This window comes from Lepisosteus oculatus, chromosome 7 (assembly GCF_040954835.1).
Source record: "Lepisosteus oculatus isolate fLepOcu1 chromosome 7, fLepOcu1.hap2, whole genome shotgun sequence".
Taxonomy (NCBI): Eukaryota; Metazoa; Chordata; class Actinopteri; order Semionotiformes; family Lepisosteidae; genus Lepisosteus; species Lepisosteus oculatus.
The window spans coordinates 52,468,613-52,486,896 of NC_090702.1; the positions used below are offsets into that span (position 1 = coordinate 52,468,613).

General features: G+C 40.4%; 1 protein-coding gene across 2 annotated transcripts in view; it reads right to left on the reverse strand.

The window, feature by feature from the left end:
- The window catches only part of btbd11b (BTB (POZ) domain containing 11b), a 167,035-nt gene that overhangs the window by 35,231 nt on the left and 113,520 nt on the right, over positions 1-18,284 (reverse strand). For both annotated transcript variants that reach the window (XM_015352134.2, XM_006633151.3), the window contains exon 3: positions 5,477-5,681. In XM_015352134.2, coding sequence (XP_015207620.1) covers positions 5,477-5,681 — 205 coding nt within the window. The remainder of the gene's footprint in view (positions 1-5,476; positions 5,682-18,284) is intronic.

Here is an 18,284-nt window from a genome sequence, read left to right on the forward strand (position 1 = left end):
CTGGGAGGCACAGCTGAATTTTAGCACTTCACTTTTCAAAACAAGACCACACTGTTCTGCAGAAACAGTGATCCTGGAGAGTCACGCAAACAAACAACACCATGACATTACACAGAAATGATTAACAGGAATTTTTCTGCCTTTGTGCAAACACTTACTGGGTCACACACATGTAAGCCACGTTGTCAATGTCACCATCAGAACTCACCAAGTTACCAAATTCAATTGTTCCATATTATATTGAGAGCTTCACAGCTTTCCATGTGGGTCATGTTGCAGTGGCTCCTTTGTAAGAACTTTTTCACTGCTACATGTTACAGTCCTTCCATCCATTTTCAATAACCTCTAGTCCAATACAGACCTGGAGTCTAACCTGCAACACAATGGGATCCTCTAAGATATAGTAAATTATGTTCTGACCCCATATTTACAAGTAATGATCTCTGTTAATAACTCGCACCCCTAGAAAACACTATTTTTCACAATGATAAATCCCTCACTGGTAAATTCCCCTTTCTCTGCTTTACTTTGGGAATAACAGTAGGCTTAACTTTTTCTAGCTCCCGTCTTTAATGAGGATGATCTTCTCTGATACCAGGACTTGTAGTCTTAGCAGATCCACCTGACTCTTCGTGATTTGTTTACTGGTATCTTCGACCTGCAATGCATGACTACAGCACCCCCTGCAGGATGAGGTTGTCTACACGGCTAAAGCACAATCAGCTGGACTTCAGGGATTTCCTCTATTTCTATTACAGGTTTTATACAAACCTTGAGCAGCTGTTACTGTGTGGAATAGTGGAATAGGAATTTGAATGTTACAGATGAGAGTTTTCCTGGCACAACATTTGGGATAACATAAATTTGGCTTCCAAAAATCCTGATCATCAAATGATACACTTGATCTTGTGTGTATGCTTTGTATGCCCTGTGCAGGATGCACTACAGGAACATTTCTCCATCTGTTCTAGCTGTGGCCAGACGTGACTAGGTTTTGAAAACGGATCTACATTTTCGGAAGGTTCAGTGTCCACTGTCCTCAATATTCAAGTTCCCTGCTGCAGTCCTGTGGTGACAAAGGTGGGTCTCACCAGAACTAGAAATATTTTGGCATTGTTGTTGGACTATCTATATCCCCTCTATGGATACCATGGATCCTGGCATGCCTCGTTATCATCCATCCAGTATCAACTTTATCAAGTACAGGGTCTCAGGGGAGCCAGAGCCAATCCTGGCAAGCAACAGGTCCAAGGACGGACACCCTGGATGGGATGCCAGTACTTTGCAGGGCACACTCACACCAGAGCAATTTTTCCCAGAAGCCAATTAACCTAGATGTATGCATTTGCACATGGAGGAAATGTCACGACTGCACATAATCAGACACAAGCCCATAAAGGCCAACACATTCCAACGAGCACAGATTCCCACAAATGCCAATGCACAGACGAATTATCCAAACCACGTCCCCCGTCCTGCACCACACCCTCCTACTACCTACTACTTTAGGACTGCTCACCTGCACCTCAACGCTCAGTACTGGGCTTACCAGTGGAGCTCCCTGTTCTCGTTCTCGACATCGCCTTTATTATTGCTAAACCTCTGAATCCTCGGCTTCCTGACCAGCAATCCGACCCTAAATGTGATTCCTGACTGCTCGATTTGGCTGAGTACACCTGGCTTCCTTTCTTTCTTCTTTCGGATCTCGACCTGTGCTAGTTAACAGTTATCAGCTATAACATATTTTTGTCTTCAACATTGTTACAGGAAACTCATGTCAACATGGGGAGAACATGCAAACTCCACGCAGAAAGCACCCACGGAATTGAACCCAGGGCCACAGAACCGCGAGGCAGAGTTGCTGACCACTGTGCCACCTTGCCACCCACCTTGTTATCATTAATGTAGAAGTGGCAATGGCCAGGATCCAAGGTGGAGGCCTGGAGTGACTCTGCTGCAGAGCTGCTCCTTCTTTTTGTAAGAAGGAGGGGCATTATATCAATGCTGGGGGGGTGTGTGTTGTGGGGGAAAATATTTTTGTTCAAATAAATATTTAGATTTATAGCGAAGCCATGTTAAAGAGAGAACTGACAGCCACATTGAACATCTTGATGTTGGTTGAGAATCCCAGTATCGTTCTGCACCTTTGGTGTAAAGGAGAGATCCAGCAGCTCCTGACGAAGTTAGAAATTCTTCACTACTGACAGTAAAAAGCAGAGAATCTTCTACCAGTTGAGAAAAGTGTCAGAGAAGCCACTCAGCGTTTCTGTGGATCTCTGTTGCTGGGATTGTGCACTCTGTGGCATGTGTGTTCAGCTTTTTAGTGAGTGAGTCATATCCTATGAGATCAAGATTCTTCCCAGGGATGAGACCTGTTCTTTTCTCCTTGTTGTGCTTATGATGAGAACTGACACAATCAATTATGGGCTCTCTGTTTCCAAACATTTCAGACACACAAAGCATTCACAGAATAGCTTTCAAAAGACACACCTGTGATCTAGGGATAATTGATATTGTGCAAGCAATTTTGTTTCTATGCGGTACATATATGTTTGAAGTCTAATTCATTCTGCATAATTCACAGTATAAACCTACTGCTTACTGCTAATGCACATAAGCAGACTGTCACTTCAGTGCAACGCAGAATACGGCCAGGCTATTATGTGAATGAGTAACAAAAATACAGTTTAGCACTTCTGACAGTAGTTAAAAGAAACTTCCTTAACCTTAAGGTCTCGAAAGAGCATATATTATCATATTTATATATATATTATCTATTATATTATTAGCACAGTACATGCTTTAATGTAGGACCTTGCACAATAAATCAACAGAAGTTGAAAATCTAATGTTATCCGTATTAAAAACGTATGTTCCAAGGCTGTGCATTGTTTCAAATAATAAACATTTATAAATCTGACAAAAAACAGAGCTACTCTATAGTTTTTTAAAAGACGTCTACACTAGCAGTGGTAAGCTACAGAAAGTTGTACATATTCTTTAATTAATCTAAGAGCACTGCATTTTTACACAGACATATGATACAAGGATCCAACTCAACCCATTGAAAAGACAATCGGCTCTAGGACCCTGTCACCACTGAGAAAGACACCACAGATTTCAATTTAATTTAATAGTGATGTAATGATGTAAAAATATCCGTATTTTCAGTCACCGTTGCCTGTATAAATGTTGTGATATACTACAGTATATATAACATCACAATCCCTCCCATAGTCAAGTAACTCACTTCTAGTTATATACTGGTAATAATTCCAGTGCTTATTTTTCCCTGGAAGTAAACAGAAATCCCAAAACCTGACAGTAGGATTAGGAGAAAGCAGATATGGTTTCAGATATTCTATGGTATGACCATACTCATTGGTTGAGAAAAGGGCTTTCTTCTATGATCATTGACTTCATCTAACTACATATCTCCAATCTAGATTCAGAAAATGTACTTTGATCTGCTTTGCAGTGCAAAACTTTTCTCAAGCTTTACCATATAATTATCTTTAACTGAAAAAAATCATTAAATTTGGAGATACCCAATTAGTTTTCTGGTAGCTCAGCCAAAAAGTAATTACGAGGAGATAAGATGATGAATATTGATGGGATAGCATTCTTAATATCCAAGAGTTAAATCACCTGGCTGAGGAAATAACAGCCCTGTCCGTAGGGTCAGATCTGCCATCCACCTCCACAAAAAAAAATAATTAAAAGGAATCTCAAAACCCTGATGCAGATTTCTTCAATGATAGAAATATTGGAGAATGAGCTTTTTGTGACGAAGTCACAGTCAAATGCAAGGTTTCAGACAAATACTGGAGAGAGTACACTGGATTAGAGTGAATGAGAACTGCAAAACTGGCAGGCAATGGAATGAAAGTCAAAGAACTGGGTAGCAGCACAGGTAACAGACCCTAGCATGGTAAAGAGAAAGAACCTGGGAAACGGAAGTAACACTTTGGTTACCCAGAAGGAGTAGGCTGAGGCCCACTGCACTGACGCAGAAGCAGAATAGGAAGTGGCAGTGAGATACCACTTAATGAAGTTGTTCCGGCTGAGGATGGATGAGGATAAATGAGGACAGATCTGATGGCCTGGAGGAAAAAGAGTCTGGTGCACTTGAGAGACTGTCTATAAAAATGTGCTGGGGGTGGTGGTTTAGTTGAGGGCCAACGCTATGCCAGTTGGCCACCAGCCAAGGGGGGAGCAAAGGGGTCAGCCGTGAGTGGGACACGGGATCTGGGGCAGTGAAGGCTATGAATGATGTGGCCCAGGCCCAGGGCAGACGTGGGGTGAGGTGGGCATCAGAAACCAGGTGAGGTTCTTGGCACTCGGGGACAGCAAAAATGAGGATTGGGGAAGGGGTAGATAAAGGGGTAGAAAATGAAGATAGACCAGGGCTGTAGGTGTTGTGGTTCTGCCGCTCCGTTCAAACAAAATGGGAGAGAAATGGGGGGAGAGAAGGAGAGAGTGAAACAAGCGGGGATTACGGAAGAGCACAGAGGGAGCAGCTGCTATTGTACTGGAGGTCCAGGGAGGGTTGATGACATCAGGAGAACTGGAAGTAAAACATTGCAAGTGCAGGGAGTCGATTTTTGTCTGTGAAGAGCTTGAGGTTGAAGAGCTGCTTGCTCAACAAGAGGCGAGGACGCGACTCACAGCCTGGATCAGAGAAGGAGAACAGTGGTCACATCACCAAGCTAGAAGACGGTAAGCGGGAGATGATGAGGCACAGGAGCAACAAAGATACAGTAAGCTCCAGCAACGTGACAGACATCCGCCTCTGACAAGACCTAGAAACGTACTAGAAAAGATGCAACTTTGAAATGACCTAGCAAAGTTGTGCACAGCAGACGAGTATTTTTACAGTATAGAGTGGCCGGGAGAGATTACAATTTGACCTCCTCAAGTATTTCTGTTTAAAACTCCTTCAAGTATATAACTAGGCAACTTAGAATCACCGAATGTTTTTAAGACTCCAGCACGCACCTGGGAGACAATGACACACTCAGATATGTGCCTTTGACAGGCACACCTGCAGAACTGTTCATAATTTTTTAAGTTGCGAGCTCCACAGTGTCTGATGGGAGCACTGAGCCTCTCACAGACCAAGTGTAGACACAATGGTCTTTTAAGGACAAGAAATCCAAATTAATCTCCACTGCATGATGGTATCTTACCAACTTAAAGAAAACAGGAGATGTTAACTCTTCCAGCAGTTGCTCAAGGCAGAGGTAATGATAAGCATTGACATGAAAATAATGAGGTAAAAAATAATGTGGAATAAACCAAGGTTTCACTTAACTTACTTGTTAGCATTCTTAGAAAAAGCAACAGCAGTAGTGGTTTCAAACGGAGCATTTGTTGTGATATATTTAAGTTTTCAGAAGGCTAGAAGAAAGCTTTGGAAAAAAAGGTTCCGTTCATTGACCTTGTTTTTAAAAAAAAAAACGAACTCTGTGATTACCTCTCGGTCTGCAGGGTCACTTTGGAAGGCTCAACGTTAGGGTTCTCCCACTCCATCTGGGGGCAGTGCATGAAGTAGCAGAGCGTGTACAGGGCTTCGGGTTCCCAGTGCACGGGGGTCTGCTTCTGGTGCAAAGGGGTTCCATTGCTGTGGTTCTTTATGTGAAGAGGCTGAAGATGGTGCATGGCCCGTGACACCAGGTCACCTGCAAAAGACACAAATAATACTTCAAACTACAGCGGCAAATAAACAGCAGTACAAAAAACAACCACATGTGAGAAAATTAATGGCGAAGTTAAGGAGGCAGCCCTTGGACTTTTGTTTATTGGCCAAGAGATTAAAAAAAGATGTCAAAAAGATTGTCTGGTAACAAAGCAGTGACAATGGAGAGGTATTCATTCCTTTCACTGAAACCCTTGTGGCTCATGTGCACAGAGCTGCAGCTGAGGTTGCCCATTAAGTAGACAATGAAATGCACAGGAGGTTCAGGAAATCCAGGATTCATCTGGCTTGGGCACTGGGGCACGAATAGATAAACCAGAAAACTTGGGCTTGTGCTGCATGCTGATAGCAGCGGGTGTTGTGGTCGTTATTTTAAACTTTTTCTCCCAAATCAAAAAAAAAAGGTGCTAGTCTCTTTCAATTACACAGGAACCCTCTCGAAAACCTGTACAGTGCAAACTTATTTACTGTACTTGTGCCATATGGAAACCTTACATATCACTGGAAAATTTTGGCAAACTTCCACCGGGCCACATTTGCCTTTCCTGAAATAGACGGAAGCAAATCAAATATTTCATTATTCTCTGCATCTGACTGTAAAGCAAAAATATTTACACTGACTACATATTGACTGCTTGCACATGAGTAGAATTAGAAGTGTTATATTTATTCTCAGTTCTTAGAATTAAGAACCCCATGGGTTCCATGAATGAAACAAAATACACAGGTGTGCACAGAATATTTTTGATTTTCATTTTTTGTCCACCTCATAGACTGATTTAACATTCTTTTCATGTAGAAAAAGCTCCAGGAAAAGAAAGCTTGGCTTTTGTCCACTACAACGAGCAGTCCTTTAACCCACCTGTCACAAGGTTTCATCTGGTCAACGGACAGGGAATGTCCTGTTCAACCTGACCATGCAGGCTGTAGCTAGACTATCCTGAAAGTGATCATATCAACAGAGCACAATTGCAAAGGCGAGAATTCTTAATATAGTATGTCAGATGCTGTTTGTTATTCTGGAGCGGAGAATAGATGCTGTTAGTTTTTTTTAACTGTCTGGAGAAGTACACCATTATTCACTAGAACACATCTATGTGTTTATTCTGAGAGAAATGCTGTTAATTTGAAGGAAAGCTGACCCAGCAAACTGTTTCCCTGACAATGAAGATTCTTCAAAATATTTGAATGTTCACAAAATGGCATGCCTTGTTTTAGAAATCTGCTGAAAAAAATGTGCTTTGCATTGCTTTACATTTTAATTATTTAAAATGTATCTATTCTGGATATGCAGCACTTCTGTGTCTGATGACCTGAGTTTGAATCTACCTGTAGTTGAAAATGAATCTGAATTCAGGTGATTCATACTGTATTTGGCATATGTTCAGAAAAGATGAGAGGAATTCTGCCTTGTGATATTATTTTTCAAAATGTATTGCAAAATTCTAATCAAGGCCATTTTAATCTTTTCCTAAAGAAACAAATGTATTACCCTTAAAATGTTAAAAAGGTAAGAGGAACACTCAATCTTTTAATAATGATTAAAATGCACCACTCTCGTTTGGTACTGTATGTTTATAAGGTCATGCTTGAGGGTCATGTTGCTTTTACACACTAAAGATGAAGAGATTTAATAGTTTTTATTTTTTCATTGCATCCTCATAACTACAGCCATTCCCCATTAAAAGTAACAGTTGATTGGCACTAAATCCTTGTTCTGTTATTGTGCACATCACTGTGTTGCCAGCTGATTAAAGAAAGATGAATATTTAGTAGTAGGGGTGTAATATTAACTGAACTTTCCAAATTCTCTGTCCCTGTATTGGAATAAAAGTGGAGAAAATGTACAAGGAGCTCTTATGTATATTTCCACATCCTGACCTACAGTATACTATTGAGGTTTGCCTTGCGACTAATCTTTAGATGTTTTCATTGGTCGGGAGCCAAGTCAATACACATCCACCTTTAGGAAATGTGAGAGGTCATGGGTAGGGTGTTTTTGTCTGATAGAGTATATACTGCATGTTTTCTGGTATGCATTCCATAGTAACCCTTACCCTTTGCGCAGTATGAAAGGAGTTACAAGACAGTTTTGCATCTGAAATTTAATATAGGTCAAGGGAAATGTGATTTTTTGACAGATCATTTATGGATTCTTATTAGTGGTCCATAGTAACCATGTCCCTATCTGCACTGTGTATGATGCTACTGTATATATGCAAGGTTTTCATATTAGTGTAAGTAAAATGTAAAGGTTATGCACAAGGTCATTTTTATACAAAACATACTGTATATGATTTCCTATTTGTGTCAAAGTGTAACCATTGCCATATACAGTATACAGTATTTCAGCAAAGGTCAGAGATCATAGGTAAGGTCAATTTTTTTTTACCAGAGCATATAAGGCAGGAGTTCCCTATTCTGGTCATGGAGAGTCCCACACCTGCTCATTTTCATTCCAGCTAAGAGTAATTACCTAATTGAAGCCTTAAAAAAGCTGCTTGATTGGTATGAAAGCTTATTAACACATTTGTTTGTGTTTAAACAAGATAATATTGTGTTTAAACACAAACCTTTTTGCATTTAAATTAGATAACTACATTAAAATGAGATACTGTTTGCACTTACATTACAAGATAACATTATGTTAAAACATGATAGTTTGTGAACAATACTGCCTACTATATTGATTAATGTCTTGCAATATATATGCAATAATATTGTCCCACTCAAACTAGCACTGGCTTTCTTAAAATGATTTACATAAATATCACCTATGAGCAGTTTTGAATTTATTTTAAACTCCACCCTGAAGCTGACAAACACAACAACCACTGCCCAGGAGTTCACTTTTGTATCTCTCCTTGACAATAGCTTCTGCGTGTTTCAGAATCTTTCCTTCACTCCAGTTTTGTCTCCCAGAATCACGTTTTTTTCTGTCTCTGAACTCTTGACCGTAAAGATGAAACAAAGACTCGGTGCACTGAGCGAGTTACGGAAGTGATGTCACAGACCTCTGACACCTGAACAGAGTAAAAAGCTCTGCTGGGTAAAGGATCCAGTCCTTTGAAGCTGCCAGCTATCTAGGGAGTGGAGCTGTGCACTGGGACTGAATCCCAGTAAGACCAGGGAAAGCTCCACTCCTCACACAAGCAAGCAGGACTAGGAATGTCAAATCAGGTCTTTCCTGATCTGCATTAACTGAAAGGCAGAGCACAGCTATTTGAGATAACTGTGGGCAGAATGTACCCATGTTTACTTCATTGAATTCTGCCAATGGTGTTTGTCCATCAGCATGTTGAGTAGCTTGTGGGGGCAAGACTTGATAAACACGTCAAATGATCTGTTACTGGAAATTCATTAGGAGAAGGGGAGGGTGTCAGGGGACTTACTGCATTTAAGAAAATCATCATCCCCTGGAAACTATGGTATGGAAATTTTGATTAAATGTTCATTCCGGTTTCTTTCCTTGTGATCGAATTTGCAAATTTACAGTACTAAATTATAGATTAATCAGACCTTTTACAGCAATTAGGACAGACAAATACAATTTAATGAGCAGAGCCCCTGAGAAACAGATCAGGTTGCAATGGCCTGGGTCTAAATTAATGTGACTGCCATCTTCACATTTGACTTATTCTGGACTGCGTCGTTACTGAGAGGATTACAAGAAACCTTGCCAACAGCAAAGCTGCAGCTAAAGACCTCAAATGTCATAATCTAATCAAAAAGACGAAGGAAAAGAACATTTTTTTCCATTCATATTTAGTCAACCTTTTTTCCCCTTAGGAGGAGAATGGGAGCTACAGCAAATAAACATTTGCCATCTGTTACAGCAAAAAATACAAGTTAACTGTTTTTCCTTTCTATTTTTAAAATTAACCATTTTTTCCCTCCTGTAATGCCTCAGTTTGTAAACTCTTTTCAATTACTCAAGCCCAACTAGCACTGCAACCCTGCAAGGACTTGAGCGAGATGAAGAGCACACACTGTCCTTCAAGGGCTGTGTGTTTGTGATGAGTGCAGCCCTCCTTGTTTGTGATGGGATGTGATTTCAGTGACCTTGATTCGAAGGCTCCAACTACTCCCTAGACAGCAGATGACTACCACAGCAGAGTGTTACACTGTTTCAATTTCAGAGGGCGGTGACATCCAACTACATCCAATTAGCCAATCATAGAAGGGATTAACAACAATTAACAAAACAAAAGCAGGGTTCTGGTGCCAACCTGAGGTCAGCTACTGTATCCCATCTCATTAGTTCAGTTTATTTGTTCAGTTCAGTTTATTTATCACATATCATTTCACTGCACTTGAGCATTTCATCAACATGGGAGTTTCTAAGCTTTTTCTGCTATTCATAAAGTCTTACATCACTGGAGTATCTTAAGAATAAGAAATTGAATGTTCTTGAGTGGCCAAGTCATGAATCCCATTGACAATTTGTAGAATTTGTAAACTCAAAACTGCTGTCCGTAAGCAATCCCCAAGCAACTCGAAAGAGCTTTAGCAAGAAGAGTGGGCAAACATTTCACCAGGTGGTCATGCAAAGCTGATAGAGACTTTTACAAAAAGACTTGTGCCTGTAATTGCAGCCACCAAATATTGAGTCCACATGGATGAGTACATATAAAATTGATATATATCACTTTTTTTTACTGGTAATTATTTAACCCTTAGAAATCTTCAATCTGAGCAAGCAGGTTTCGGATAAAATGTGAAGTTTTAAAAAGATAGGCATGCAAGATTTTGTAATTTCACAGAATGGAATACCATAAGGAGGGTCTGAATATGTGGTATATGGAATGTGTTATGTGAAAGTAACCAAATCAAAATCAAATTCTGAAAAGTAAGGAACATAGTAACAGTATGTGTGCCATTTACTATCATCCATCTGTCCTCTATGTGAAGTCATTTAGTTTCGGTAAAGGTCATGACAATCATGCATATCCCTTAAGTGGAAGGAGCAAGGCAGGCCTTCACCCAAGCTGGGACACCAGTACACAAGCACACACACAATTTACAGACACAAGTTAACGTGGCTGGCATGTCTTTGGAAAGGTGAGTGTAAACTATGCAAACTCCACACGGTAGATGCCCCAGTATAGAATGTAACCCAGAAACCAACACGATGAGGCAGCAGTGCTGACTGCTACTTTCCCACTATTGTCAATGAGCGCTAATTGTTTTCATGGCACATGACAATTCTTGTTCCTTGGCTCACCGCTGCCTTTTGGGGCAGCTGACCTACGATTCATTAGTTTTGCCCTTGACAATTAATCACCCTCATAACTATAGCCTGGAGCTATGCATGTTCAGATTCCTGTTATATCATCTTCTTGTTTTACACTGGGTGTTCTTTGTAAACAGGCAGAAACCAAACATTTAAAACAATTAAGACTTGTCAAAACTGTGACCTGTTTCTAAACTTATTTTTATTTTCTAAATTGATACTGTGACAATGAAACATAAAACTGCTACCAAAACATGAAGAGGGCTTCAGTCTGTAATTAGACAAGCCGCTCCAAGATACAGGCAATTCCAAATAGATGTTACAGGGGTAACATCTCTTCTCTTGTAAAACTGCACCATTGGATCTTTAATGTAATATGTCACCCCATAGCCACATTGCCCCTCTTTCTCTCCACACAGGGGCAACTGTTTCAAGCTGCAACAGACAATTTCAAGCATACTACAATGGTGAGACAATGGGCTTGGCAAGAAAGACTGAAAGTCCTACAAACAATTTGCTCTATAAAAAGCTGTGCTTGCCAACAGCAAGTGGCCCAAGTTGGTCAAGGGAGTGTTTAATTGGTCCATGAGAATGCAGCATTGCTCAGATTCTCACGCCAATCTCCAAAGCCCATGCAGACGGAGCGTGCAATCTATTTATTAATTATGCAAGTGCTTGTCCTGACATGCAACATTTATATTAAGATTTCCATGCATACCATTGGAACTCAAGGACTTTCTTCATTCAGAGCTTTCTAGAGATATCTTCATTTTTACACTCTGTAGTTTGTTGGCCAGTCTGGAGTAATAGGCTCTTCATGCTACATTTATTTTTTTAGAACATATTTTAATGTCCAGCATGCAATTTATTCTATAGCCAGCCTTTGCAATTTGGAACTACAATTTTAAGACTTGGCTATAGAGGGTGCCGAAAACCGAGATGCGCAGCCACGTTCCTCTGACACACCCACCTGCAGAATCTCTTTTCTATTGATGTGCTGTATGCTCCGCAGAGGCTGACTGGATTACTGCTGCAGGATGGAGGAGTGGCACAGCTCTCAATGAGGTCACTACAAACCTGCATGCTCCTAACAGATGCTAGTCTTTCCCAGAAAGCTGAGGACGTCCTGGGTAACTAATCCCATCCCTATCCTATTGTCTCCCCGCCTGCTGGAATTCCCCTGACTGGGGAAGACCTGGTCAATCAGCAAGAGCCGTGACCCAGGCTCAGGGTAGACCCTTTGTAAACTGCAGACGTCAGCCTGAATTCAGAGCGAATGCCTGTACTAGTTATAACATACAGAAGCCCACTTAAGAAGACAAACACCTGAACATTTTTGCAACTCTGTACCCACATTAACAGCGCCACTGGTTTTGAATGTACCTTTAAGTCACTGAATAGCAAGAGAAGTATATAACACGCCATTTGACAAAGATGCCTGAAGAGGGAATCCAGAAATTGCATAATGCTCTGAAGATGGCCTTCAGGAAACGGAAAAAACTGTTATGCTGGGGAGAAAGGGTACCTGAGAGGACTGTGCAAAGTACATGGCTTTGACAGGTTCAAAAAAGGAGAGAACAGAGCCATGAAATCTTCAAATGGTGTGTGCAGCTCAACTGGGGATGTGTGCAAGACAGGCTGAAGACACAGGAGCATCAGCATTATAAGCAGGATTAGGCACTAGCATACTAAATACCTCAGAGCTTTGAGTGCAGAGCTGCACCGAGACAGGCAGTCAACTAAGAGGACTGCAGATTTAGCATTACGTAAAAAAAATAACTTTCTTCACAAAGTGTTGGGCATGAAGGAAAAATGGATTATCCCTGTTTCATCACACCTGGGAAATGCATGTTTTGTAATTTCCCCTAAGATGAAAGCAAAATAACAGCCCAAGCACTTTCCAAAGTCATTTCAATTGAATACTGATTAGTGTATAAATGTTGATAGAAATTATATATTGATAAAAGCTTAATCATCTAACATCTAATATCGAACTCAAGACAAAAGCAGGTTTAGATCCCAGATGCTGTACATTAAAATAAAAAAGAATCTTTTAAAATCCCAAACACCCTTTATTTAAATAATTTAACACATAATTTAACAGGAGGCCCTATAGAACCTCGTCACTTCAACAACATTTGTATCAAGAAAATATTTTTAAAAGAACATGGCTGGGTGGCTTCACACTTCCATACTCCTACAACCCTTTTGGTAAAGCATATCTAAAGAATCTTGTTCTGAATTTTAAATTCATGTCCCATAAAGATCATATGAAGGGTTAATGTCCCATTCTGTAAATGAATTCAGCAATACTGCAAAAACATAATGAATATTATCAATACCTTGTTTTCTTTAAAATAACATACATAGTTTAAGGGAAGCTTGCCTGATAGCCATTCACAGAACAGGTATAATTAATACAGTGCCTTTAAAACAGATCTACCAGAGAACAGTGGGAAACAATGCAAACTGTCAGATAAATTTCTCTGACTGGATTGAGGAGACAGCAGCTAGTCAAGACTGGCTTTAGTTTTCTACTCCAGATAGTTCAAACTCTCCCCCCAAAAAAGGTTTTATGGATGGCACCTTGGGAACAAACCGAAGATGTTCAGATAGACCCCTCTTTCTGCAGGATTTACACTGTGCCTGAAGATGCTGTCATTGCTCTGCCTAGTGTCATTCATGGCAGTGTAGCACCAAACTTCATCATTACAGTACAGCAATTAATTGCCTCTGAGGAAGGAGATTTGAGATCTTCTGCCTCAGGCAGCATAAGAACTTAAGAAAAGTTTACAAATGAAGCACAGTCCTCTCTGGTACCCTTTCCCATATAGCCCGTAGGAAGCAAGTAGTTAATTGAACCGAGGATTTCATCCAGGTGTTTCTCAACAGATTCAAGAACGTGCCTTGGTAACTTGTTCCCTACTCCCACAACCCTTTGTGCAAAGAAGTGCCTCCTGTTCTCGGTTTTTAATGCAATCCCACATAGTTCCACTTGTACCCACTGAATGAGAGCACCGCACAGCTTTTCTCCTGAAGACCAAACAGGGCTCTCGACAAGAAGCATCTCGGAAAGCAAATCACATGCTCCCTGGGAGAACAGATAAAAATAATTCTGTGTTTGACTAATATGGTCTTCACAGCAGGGGACTCATAAACATACTCAATCAGAAATACACAGATCCACAGTCTTAGTCTGCAAAATCTTACTATGCTTGAGTGCAAATGACTGTTGAAGGTTCTCTCTGTGTGAAACATTGCTTACATGCGGGCTTTATACTGCTGCAGAACCATGTGCTGGACTTATAAATTCGTATTGTAAATGTCTGAGATCTATCTTCTGCTGTGGAACAGATGTAGAGAATGAACTGAACACAACCTTGTGCTGTCTGAATTGCCAGCTTTTGCTGAATCACTGCCTGTATCTTGAAGAATAAGATAATAAATTTACATTATCAGGTATCTTACAAGGAGGAGATCAAAGTTACAATAAAAATATGAATTGCGCTCACATCTTTGATTTTAAAGCTAGGCCCTCGCTGTGTTAGAAGTTAATCAATCCCTGGCTGATTATTTTCAGATTTGATTAAACTCAAATAGGTGTACTTTATGTTTTACAAAAATATACTTCTCTGACATAAAATAAACTAGCATAAATGGAGCCATATTGAACAAAGTTTTGGGTCACTGGTTAGTTGGTATTGTAACGCATACGGCCTCCATTGTTTGTTAGAGCCGGCTTTCCAGAGCGGTGACGTCACCGCCCTTCCCTGTGGATTGCAGGGACCGCAGCCGCCAGGCTGATGGGAGATTTCCCTTTGGCTCAAGAGGCTGGGTCCCTGTTGAGTGATGCCGGAGGCCGGGGTTTGAGTCCCTGATGGTGGGGGTCCGACCTGAGGCGGCAGCGGTGAGGGCGCCCATGCGAACCCTGGAGCGTTACAGTATCATGCCACAAGTAGACCCACATGAAACACATTCATTCTGAAAGATGAACCTTTGAATCTTAATATCAGAGTGTGATGACACATCTTACATCCACACATCTTCTTACCCCTTTATCTAATACCAATACCAGGTTCAGTAGCAGCAAGTAACAGGCAAAAGGCAGGATACACCCTGGAAAGATGCCAGTGCTTCAAATGGCAGATACAGAGACACACTCACACCAGGGCCAATTAACCTACCAGCACGTCTCTGGACATGGAAAGAGGAGCACCTGGAGGAAACCCATGTGAACAGGCAGAACATACAAACTCCACACAAATAGCGCTCCTGGTCTGGATTTGAACCCAGCACTGTGAGGCAGCAATGTTAACCACTGCACTACCATGCCACTCACACATTGATCAGTGGTTCCAAGATACTGTATATGTAAGACCTCTGCTTTTCCTAGACTCCTACCACACTGTAGTTATCCAGCTAATCCTGGACACTGGAGACACAGAGGAAATTGCCACTGCAGGTTGCCCGAGAGCTGATACAATATGTATAAAATTGTGTCTGTTGGGGGTGGGGGTGGGGTTTCTTTAAAGAATGCCCCTTTCAATTCAATTGAAAATACTTTATTCTTCCCCAGTGGGGTAATTTAAGCTGCAAGCGATGCAACATACAACACATAACCAAAAAAAAAACTCTGCCAGAAAAAAAAAGTATATACAGTACTTTTTTAAGATAAAAACAGAAAATGGACTAAAGAAGTCACAGAACACAACAGTGTGTATTAAAGTACATGCACATTTGTAGAGAGGGCAGCCCTGTCCAGTAGACATCATATTGTCTTAGGTGGTGGGAGTTTTGGGATGCATCTTCCAGCTGAAAAAAACCTCTCATGTCATCTTTTACTGCCCCGGTCCATTATATGGTGTACAAAGGGGAATGCCCATGTGCAGGTTTCTTGTTGGGTTAGGAATAATATGGTTATGATGTTTTCTTACCTTATCTCTAGTTCAATAACCTTGTCTAGAGCTCAGAAGCACTGGTGGACTTGCGTTGCCTTTAAACTCCCAGAACTACACGTTTCAGCAGAATATTACGGATTTGTTGACCTTATTGCATTACCACCCCATCTGTGTCCCTGGATTTCTGAATCCCATAGCTGAGCCAAAGGGTACACTGTGGTAGCACAGTGTGTACCAGCTGACAGTTCTCCTTTTGAGGTTGAGATAGGAGTTTCTAACTAATTCCCCACAAAAGATCCAGCATTATATAACTCATACCCTCTCCTGGCTGTATAGGTAATATGAAATTCTTCATTGCTGTAGATCTGGAAACAGAGGTAATTTAGCTCAATTGACTCAGTGGAGTGATTTAGAGCTAAGGAATGAAAGGAAGGGTTTTCAACTCTTCAGTACAAGGAGGATGTTATGTTGATTTATAAGCTGCCTGAAGTACAAACTGATAAGGTTAAAGATTGAGGAACATGTTTAATAACGGCCTTTCACATTCAAACCTCCTCTTAACCTCCTGGAGGCATTGCATATACTTACAGACAGTATATAAAACATTAAAATAACTGATATTTATATATATATGTTCAAATTTTGCGTATCCTTAATGGTTTCCTCCTTTAATCCTGATCCTCCTTCAGAGTTTAAAGGGGAAACTGCAACTGTAAATGAAGAGTTTATGATAAAATTAAGAAACTTGATTTTCCCTTAGGCTAGCATTTAAAAATAAAACTTTTACACTAACAGAGCTGTGTTCACTTGTTCAATTTACATACATGTACAGTAATGTGTGGGATAATGTAAACAAAACCTCTAAGAATGCTGAACAAGGAGCCTAGAAAATGAATGTAAGGCAATAAGAAATGCAAGCGGAATATTAGGAGACAAAACTGAAAGTGTAGAACAATTGATGTTGTGGTTAAATAATAGAATGTACTAGGAAGACCATATTTAGAATAATTAGAATATACTTCCTGTTTTTTAAATTGTGTTTTTCATTGTTTTTCTTCATGTAGTCAGGTGATTGCAACAGCTCAATCCCCACAGCATTCTGGGGAAAGTGGTTAAGACCAGGATCTCCACTGTTACTGAATCTCTGCCCTCTTACAATATCCTACCATTTTGATTTGACCTTTTTAACTGTTTCCCCCACGTTGTCTACAGAATAGTAGCCTCTTCGAGATCAGAATTTCTCATTTTGCATTTAGTTTATGTTTTTGCTATTTACTGTACATGCAAAACCATGCACTTGTCTACATTAAACATCATCTTCCAAGTGTTTTCCAGGTCATTAAGTCTATCTACAGCTTTTTAAATTTAATTTGCTTCAGTCGCAGTGCTTTAATAATCCTCCTAATTTGGTATTATCTGCAAACTTACTGTAACACGTTTAATACTTTTTCAATAATATAGATCAATGATATGAGTTGAAAAGAGCACGAGTCACTCTTATATAAATCCACTGTTGTCTATTTGCTAACAAATTCTCAATCCTAACACTTGTGTTTCCCTGCATACCTACTGCCTGCAATCATTTACCGCAGTGCAATCATTCAGTGGCACTGTATTCAGTTAACTGGTTCCGCTCATATCTGACATTTTGTTTCCCATGATCCTCATAAATCCCCCATGGCCCCAGTCAATCACGGTGTGCCTCAGGGTTTAGTGTTGGGCCCACTGATTTTTATCATTTAAGATGCTCTCTCTCTGCAGATGATACGCAAACATATAACCTATACTGTATGCTTGTTATACACATGGCCTTCATTATCACTGTCATGCAGATGATACTGAGATCTATATTAAAACCTCTTCCCCCTATGATCTTCTGCCTCTTTCAATTATGCCTTGTCTGTGTGACATCGGGCTCTAGTGGCATAGAATTCCTTGAAATGAAATACTGACAAAACAATTTTTTTTGGTGGGAAACACATTTCAACTGGAAAAACAGTTCACAGTAATGGTGGATTTCTTCCCCATTCGAGTGTCAGCCAAAGTCAGATATTTGGTGGTCGTACTTGATCCTCTCCTGTCTTTTGAGCTCCACATGAAAAAGTTGACTAAGACATCTTTTTTCACCTTAGAAATATTGATGCTGTTAGGCATCTGTCAATATCCGAAACTGAGTGCTTGATTCATGCATTTATATCATAAAGGCATGATTTCTGCAACTCTCTTCCCTATGGGCTCCCTAACACTAAGTTGCAATATATACAAAACTCTAAATCTAGACTTCTAACTCACACCAGACCCTGACAGCATATCATTTCTTTGCTCAAATTTCTACACTGATGATGTCACGTATTCAATATAAGATCTTGTTACTGACTTATAGGACTCTGGATAATCCATCATACATTTCTGATCTCCGTTTCGGGCTCCACTCAGTGGAGGCTGGTCCTTTGCT